This window comes from Mus caroli, unplaced genomic scaffold, assembly GCF_900094665.2.
Source record: "Mus caroli unplaced genomic scaffold, CAROLI_EIJ_v1.1 scaffold_14677_1, whole genome shotgun sequence".
Classification (NCBI taxonomy): domain Eukaryota; kingdom Metazoa; phylum Chordata; class Mammalia; order Rodentia; family Muridae; genus Mus; species Mus caroli.
In genome coordinates, this window is record NW_018390864.1 from 5565 (window position 1) to 14576 (window position 9012).

At 38.9% G+C, this 9012-nt stretch overlaps 1 protein-coding gene across 1 annotated transcript in view; it reads right to left on the reverse strand.

Annotated features, from left to right (window-relative positions):
* Positions 1–253: 253 nt before the first annotated feature.
* The window catches only part of LOC110288875 (vomeronasal type-2 receptor 116-like), a 26110-nt gene continuing 17351 nt past the window's right edge, over positions 254–9012 (reverse strand). Inside the window, exon 6 of the mRNA XM_021155116.1 lies at positions 254–1182. Within this exon, the coding sequence (XP_021010775.1) occupies positions 254–1182 (929 nt within the window). The remainder of the gene's footprint in view (positions 1183–9012) is intronic.

Consider the following 9012-nt stretch of genomic DNA (forward strand, 5'->3'; position numbering starts at 1 on the left):
CCACACTAGTATAATTATGGGACAAGAGACCAACAAAAGACTCTAATAAAACAATGTTACAAAAACCATTTAATGTATCTAGAGCATAAAATAAAACTAATCATATCATTACAAAGAGAGTTTAACACAATTACACAAAGAACTATGAGCGTACATGATCACATGATATTATACTAGAATAAGACATTTAGAATGATGTGACACAGGTGTATACCATAATATTTAATTTACTATCATAGATGAGTTTTAATTTTTAAGTAAATAAATTGTTGTTCCTTCTTGAATGTTTTTTGTGCCTGACAGTATGACAGGAGTTTTTTTCAGGCCTTATCAAAATGATGTAGCATTTGGGGGCAAAAATCAATCCAAAGAGTGCTACACTGGAAGCTAAGATGGAGAACACTTCCATAGCCATCATGACCTTCCCCTTAGTGCTATGGTAGACAGGGAGGAAAGTGATCCAAACACAGAAGAATACCTGCATGCTGAATGACAGGAACTTGGCTTCATTGAATGTGTCAGGCAAATTCCTGGACAAAAAGGCCATGGTGTAGCTCCCAAGTGCTAAGGAGCAGAGGTATCCCAGTACAATGTGGAAAGCAACTGTAGAACCCATGTTGCACACAATGATGATGTGACCATGTTCAGCCTGAGTATCTTGTTCAATGAAGGGTGGAGAGGTAAAGAGCCAGATTCCACAGATAATAATTTGGATCAGTGTACAGATGGGAATGATGAAATTAGGGGCTCTTGATACCATTAACCATCTCACCATTCTAGCTGGAACAGTGGCCTTGAATGCAATAACCACTGTAATAGCTTTGGCCAACACTGTGGAGAGAGCCACAGTGAACAAAATTCCAAATGCTGTCTGCTGCAAGATGCAGGTTGTTGTGTTGGGCTGGCCAATGAAGAGCAAGGAACTGAGTAAACAGATGAGGAGTGTCAATAGCAGGATGTAGCTGAGAGTCCTGTTATTGGCCTTGACAATGGGTGTGTCTCTGTGCTTCACAAAGACTACAAGAACCACAGCTATGAGTAGAGAGAAGCACAGTGCTGTGATGGTGAGTGCCATTCCCAAAGGCTCATTATATGACAAAAAGCTCACAGATTTTTGGAGGCAGTGACTCTTCTCTGAGTTTGCATAGTGACTTTCTGGACACTTCATGCACTGATCCATATCTGTTCAGAAATGAAAGTGACTGTGAATCAATCCTCTGGTGTTCCTTTTGACTTTATTATTTTAATTATCTATAGCTCATTGTATTGCTTCTTCTGTCAACTTCCTTTACTGTTTCATAAAGACATTTTTTTTAAGTACTCTAATTTCAAATCTATAGTGCTTTTTGCCTATGGTGTCAAAAATTAAAAAAGCCTATTGCCTTTCTTTGTTTTTTATGCTTTGTGTAATTTCATGATTGTGTTCCATATATTTTATGAGCCATAACATTTCAGAACAATATAATATAATTTCAATTTGATTCTGATACCACCTTATGAATAATGTCTAATTTTGGATATATATTTTTGACAATACTGTCAGTATTTGTTTGAAATTCTTTCTTAAATGGTCTTCTTTGACTTTACCAATATTTATTTATTTTTCATAAAATCTCTTTGGTACTGCAATTTGATTAACAGTCTGTATGATTTCATTCTAATAAATGCCATTAAATTCTTAAAGCTTAAATCATTCATTAGTATTATGTTGCTACCTTTAGCTATGACACTTTTTTTAACATAGGGATAGAACTAACATTAGGTATTAAAAATAGGTTCTGAGTAATTTTCTGGTACATATTTGTGAGTTTTTACCTTGAATTAAAAAAAATATATGTGAAGACCAAAGTGTGGACACTTTGCCCCTTCTTAGAATTGGCACAAAAACACCCATGGAAGGAGTTACAGAGATAAAGTTTGGAGCTGAGACAAAAGGATGTATCATCTAGAGACTGCCATATCCATGGATCCATCTCATAATCAGCCTCCAAACGCTGACACCATTGCATACACTAGCGAGATTTTGCTGAAAAGAACTTGATATAGTCTTGTGAGACTATGCTGGGGCCTAGCAAACACAGAAGTGGATACTCACAGTCAGCTATTCGATGGATTACAGGGTCTCCAGTGGAGGAGCTAGAGAAAGTACCCAAGGAGCTAAAGAGAACTTCAACCCTATAGGTGGAACAACAATATGAACTAACCAGTACCCCGGAGCTCTTGTCTCTAGCTGCATATGTATCAAAAGATGGCATAGGCGGCCAACACTGGAAAGAGAGGCCCATTGGTCATGCAAACTTTATATGCCCCAGTACAGGGGAATGCCAGGGCCAAAAAGTGGGAATGGGTGGGTAGGGGAGTTGGGGGAGGGTATGGTGGACTTTTGGGATAGCATTGGAAATGTAAATGAGGAAAATACCAAATAAAAAATATTAAAATAAAAAACATATGCAATCATCTGCATGGACCCGGCAGAGGGTGCCAAGCGCCCCAGAGGACTCTCCACAGAGCAGGACCCCTAGCACGCCCAGGACCTCAGACTAACAAGTGAGTGGAATGCAATATCAGCTCCAAAGAATCCCAGAGGGTCTTGTGCCAGAAGGAACAGGGGAATAGTAAACCCACCTGGCTAGGGGCTGGATTTGGTTCTGGTTGAGGCCAGCCCTGCCATCTTCCACCTGAACCCAGCAGATGGTGCCAAAATCCCCAGAGGACTCTCCACACAGTAGGACCCCTAGTAACCCAGGACCTCCTGATCACTGGAGAGCACGTGGGTGGCAGAAGCAACAGTGCTTCTTGGACAGGGTCTTTTTGGACCTTAATCCTTAGCCAGGAGGCAGAGCTGAGATCCAGACCACCGGGCACAATCATTGCCAGAGGAGAGTTGGTCTTCAGGGAGGGCTTTGACCCCAGGACTCAGGAGGTGGATCAGAGGTCCAGACTTCTGGACCCAAGCCCTGCAAGAGGAGAGCTTGTCTCCAGAGAGTGGGACTCAGGTAAGAGTTGGACTCCCAGGAGTGCTGACAGAGGCTAACAGAATCACAGGAGATCAAGCTCCAGCCAGAGACAGCTAGAACATTAACACAAGAGATTACCAGACAGTGAAAGGCAAATGTAAGAACTGGACTAACAGAAACCAAGAATAATGGACAGAATCAGAACCCAGTACGCCCACCACAGCGAGTCCTGGATATCTCAACACACCCAAAAAGCAAGACTCGGATTTAAAATCATATATCATGATGGTGGTAGAAGATTTTAAGAAGGGCATTAATAACTCCCTTAAAGAAATGCAGGAGAACACTGCAAAAGAGGTAGAAGTCCTTAAAGAATTACAGGAAAACACTGCTAAACAGGTATAAGTCCTTAAAGAGGAAAACCAAAAATTCCTTAAAGAATTACAGAAAAACAAAACCGAACAGGTGATGGAATTGAACAAAACCATCCAAGATCAAAATATGGAAGTAGAATCAATAAAAAACCCAAAGGGAGATAACTCAGGAGTTAGAAGTCCTAGAAAAGAAATCAGAAACCATAGATATGAGCATCAGCAACAAAATACATGAGATAAAAGAGAGAATCTCAGGTGCAGGAGATTCCATAGAAAACATGGACATAACAATCAAAGAAAATGCAAAATGCAAAAAGATCCTATCTTAAAACATTCAGGAAATTCAGGACACAAAGAGAAGACCAAACCTACAGATAATAGATATAGATGAGAATGAAGACTTTCAACTTAAAAGGCCAGTAAATAACTTCAACAAAATTGTAGAAGAAAACTTCCCAAACCTAAAGAAAGAGATGCTCATGAACATAAAATAAGCCTACAGGACTCCAAATAGACTGGACCAGAAAAGAAATTCCTACTGACACATAATAATCAGAATAACAAATGCACTAAATAAAGACAGAATATTAAAAGCAGTAAGGGAAAAATGTCAAGTAACATATAAAGGCAGACCTATTAGAATTACTCTAGACTTCTCAACAGAGACTATGAAAGTCAGAAGATCCTGGACAGATGTTAAACAGACACCAAGAGAACAGAAGTGCCAGCCCAGGCTACCATACCCAGCAAAACTCTCAATTATTATAGATGGATAAACAAAGGTATTCCATTGAGAAAACTAAATTCATACAATATCTTTCCACAAATCCAGCCCTTCAAAGGATAATAAAGGAAAAACTCCAAGAAAATGACAGAAATTATGCCCTAGAAAAAACAAGAAAGTAATACTTCAACAAAACTAAAAGAAGACAGCCACAAGAACAGAATGCCCACTCTAACAACAAAATAACAGGAAGCTATAATTACTTTTCCTTGATATATCTTAGTATCAATGGACTCAATTCCCCAATAAAAAGAAATAGACTAACAGACTGGCTCTGTAAACAGGACCCAACATTTTGCTGCATACAGGAAACACACCTCAGGGACAAAGACAGACAATACCTCAAAGTAAAAGGCTTGAAAACAATTTTCCTAGAAAACAGTCCTAAGAAACAAGATAGAGTATCCATTCTAATATCAAAAGAAATCGACTTCCCACCCAAAGTTATCAAAAATGACAAGGAGGGGCACTTCATGCTCATCAAAGGTAAAATCTTCCAAGATGAACTCTCAATTCTGAATATCTATGCTCCAAATGCAAGGGCATCCATATCCATTAAGGAAACTTTAGTAAAGGTCAAAGCACACATTGTACCTCACAAAAAGTTGGGGACTTAAACACCCCACTTTCCTCATTGGACACATCCTGGAAACAGAAATTAACAGAGACACATTGAAACTAACAGAAGCTATGAAACAAATGGATTTAACAAATATCTACAGAACATTTTTCCTAAAACAAAATGAGATACATTCTTCTCAGCACCTCATGGTACCTTCTCCAAAATTGACCATATAATTTTTCACAAGACAGGCCTCGATAGATACAGGAATATTAAAATTATCCCATGCATCCAACCACAGACTTAGGGTGATCTTCAATAGCAACATAAGTAATAGAGAGCCAGCATTCACATGGAAAGTGAATAATGCTTTATTCAGTGATACCCTGGTCAAGGAAGAAATAAAGAAAGAGATTAAAGACTTTTTAGAGTTTAATGAAAATGAAGCTACAACACACCCAAACATATGGGACACAATGAGAGCAGTTCTAAGAGGAAAACTCAAAACTCTGTGTGCTGCCAAAAAGAAACTCGACAGAGTATACACTAGCAGCTTGATAGCACACCTAAAAGCTCTAGAACAAAAGGAAGCAAATTCACCCAAGAGAAGTGGACAGCAGGAAATAATGTAACCTAGGGCTGAAACCAAGTAGAATAAAAAAGAACTATACAAAGAATCAACCAAACCAGGATCTGGTTCTTTGAGAAAATCAATGAGATACATAAACCCTTAGCCAGACTAACTAGAGGGCACGGGACAGTATCCTAATTAACAAAATTTGAAATGGAAAGGGAAAAATAACAACAGAACCTGAGAAAATCCCATCATCAGATTCTGTACAGAAGGCTACTCAACAAAACTGGAAAAACTGGATGAAATGGACAACTTTCTAGACAGATATCAGGTACCAAAGATAAAACAGGATCAGATTAATGAGTCAAACAGTCCCATATCCCCTAAAGAAATAGAAGTAGTCACTAATAGTCCTACAACCCAAAAAAGCCCAGGAGCAGATGGGTTTAGTGTAGAGTTCTATCAGACCTTCAAAGAAGACCCAATTCCAATTCTCCTCAAATTATTTCACAAAATAGAAACAGAAGGTACTCTACCCAATTCATTCTATGAAGCCACAATTACTCTGATACCTAAACCTCATAAAGACCCAACAGAGAAAGAGAACTTCAGACCAATTTCCCTTATGAATATCAATGCAAAAATATCATCGCACACTGAATCCAAGAACAAAAAGATCATCCATCATGATAAGTAGGCTTTATCCAAGGAATGTTTCAATATATGGATATCCATCAACGTAATCCTCTATATAAACAAACCCAAAGACAAAAAACCACTTGATTATCTCGTTAGATGCTGAGAAAACTTTTGCCAACATCCAACACCCATTCATGATAAAAAGTCATGGAAAATCAGGAATTCACGGCCCATACCTAAATATAATAGAAGCAATATACAGCAAACCAGTAGCCAACCTCAAACTAAATGGAAACTTGAAACAATTCCACTAAAATCTGGGAGTAGACAAGGCTTCCCACTTTCCCACTACCTATTCAATATAGTACTTGAAGTCCTAGACAGAGCAATTTGACAACAAAAGGAGGTCAAGGGGATACAAATTGGAAATGAAGAAGTCAAAATACCACTATTTTAGATGATATTATAGTATATATAAGTGACCCGAAAAATTCCACCACAGGACTCCTAAACCTGATAAACAGCTTCAGTGCAGTAGCTGGATATAAAGTTAACTCATACAAATCAGTGGACTTCCTCTATACAAAGGATAAACAGGATGAGAAAGAAATTAGGGAAACAACACCCTTTACAATAGTCACAAAAATATAAAATACCTTTGTGTGGTGACTAACTAAGGAAGTGAAAGATCTGTATAATAAGATCTTCAAGTTTCTGAAGAAAGAAATCAATGAAGGTCTCAGAAGTTGAAAAGATCTCCCATGCTCATGGATTGTCAGTATTAATATAGTAAAAATGGCTATCTTGCCAAAGGAATCTACAGATTTAATGCAATCTCCACAAAATTCCAACTCAATTCTTCACTAAGTTAGAAATGGCAATTTGCAAATTCATCTCGAATAACTAAAAACCTAGAATAGCAAAAGCTATACTTAACAATAAAAGAACCTCTGTGGGAATCACCATGCCTGACCTCAACCTGTACAGCAGAGCAATTTGATAAAAACTGCATGGTTCTGTTACAGCGATAGACAAGTAGATCAATGGAATAGAACAAAAGACCCAGGAATAAACCCACACTCCTATGGTCACTTGATACTTGACAAAGGAGCTAAAACCATCCAGTAGAATAAAGACAGCATTTTCAAAAAATGGTGCTGGCTTAACTGGTGGTTTTCATGCAGAAGAATGGGAATTGATCCATTTGTATTTCCTTTTACAAAGCTCAAGTCTAAGTGAATGAAGAAAATCTACTTAAAACTGGAGACACTCCTGAGTTCAAATCCCAGCAACCACATGGTGGCTCACAACCATCCGTAACAAAAATCTGATGCCCTCTTCTGGAGTGTCTGAAGACAGCTACAGCATACACACATATAATAAATAAATAAATAAATAAATAAATCCTTAAAAAACCGGAGACACTAAAACTCATAGAGGAGAAAGTGGGGAAAGTACTTGAAGATATGGGCACAGAGGAAAAATTCCTGAAGAGATGAGCAATAGCTTGTGCTGTAAGATCAAGAATCAATAAATGGGAACTCATAAAATTGCAAAGCTTTTGTAAGGCAAAAGAAACTGTCAATAAGACAAAAAGGTTACCACCAGATTGGGAAAGAATTTTTAACCAATCTGAAATCTGATAGTGGACTAATATTCAATACACAGAAGGAACTCAGGAAGCTGGACTCCTGAAAATCAAATAATCTTATGAAAAATGGGACACAAAGCAAAACAGAATTCTCAACTGAAGAAATAACAAATGGCTGAGAAACATCTGAAGAAATGTTCAATATCCTCAATCATCAGGGAAATTCAAATCAAAACAACCCTGGGATTCCACCTCATACCAGTCAGAATGGCTAGGATCAAAAATTCAGGTGACAGGAGATGCTGGTGAGTATGTGGTGAAAGAGGAACACTCCTCCATTGCTGTAGGGATTGCAATCTTGTACAACCACTCTGGACATCAGTCTGGTGGTTCCTCAGAAAATTGGAAACAGTACTACTGGAGGATCCAGCAATACCTCTCCTGAGCATATTCCCAGAAGATGTTCCAACTGGTAATAAGAACATATAATCCACTATGTTCATAACAACCTTATTTATAATAGCCAGAAGCTAGAAAGAACTCAGATGTCCTTCAACAGAAGAATGGACAAAGGAAATATGGTACATTTACACAATGGAGTACACCTCAGCTATTAAAAACAATGAATTTATGAAATCTTTAGGCAAATGGATGGATTAGGAGTATATCATCCTGAGTGAGGTAACCCATTCACAAAAGAGCTCACATTATATGCATTCACTGATAACTGGATATCAGACCAGTATTGACTGGTTTTGGGTGTCAGCTTGACACAGGCTGGAGCTATCACAGATACAGGAGCTTCAGTCAGGGAGATACCTCCACTAGATCCAGCTGTAGGGCATTTTCTCAATTAGTGATCAAGGGGGAAAGGCTGCTTGTGGGTGGGACCATCTCTGGGCTGGTAGTCGGGTTCTATAAGAGATCTAGCTGAGCAAGCCACAGGAAGCAAGCCAGTAAAGAACATCCCTCCATGGCCTCTGCACCAGCTCCAGCTCCCTTCACTGCTTGAGTTCCAGTCCTGACTTCCTTTGGTGATGAACAGCTGTATGGAAGTGAAAGCTCAATAAATCCTTTCCTCCCCAACTTGTTTCTTGGTCATGATGTTTGTGCAGGAATAGAAACCCTGACTAAGACTAATTGGTACCAGCATAGTGGGGTATTCCTGTGACAACCTGACCATGTTTTAGGGAGGACTGTGGAAGGACTTTGGAACTTTGGACTAGAAGACCTTTTCAGTGTTAAGAATTCTGTGGGATGTTGTGTAGAAGCTTGAAAGATAATGTTGAGAACAGGGCAGAAGATGGGAGCCTGGTTTGTGAAATTTCAGAGGGAAGATTAAAGACTATTTTCGGGGCCATTGTTATTTTGATTGTTAAAATTCTGTGGTTCTGGTTAGTTGGGGCTGAAGAATCAGCTGTGATTAACAAGATCACTCGGGAGGCAGAGGCAGGAGGATTTCTGAGTTCGAGGCCAGCCTGGTCTACAAAGTGAGTGCCAGGACAGCCAGGGCTACACAGAGAAACCCAGT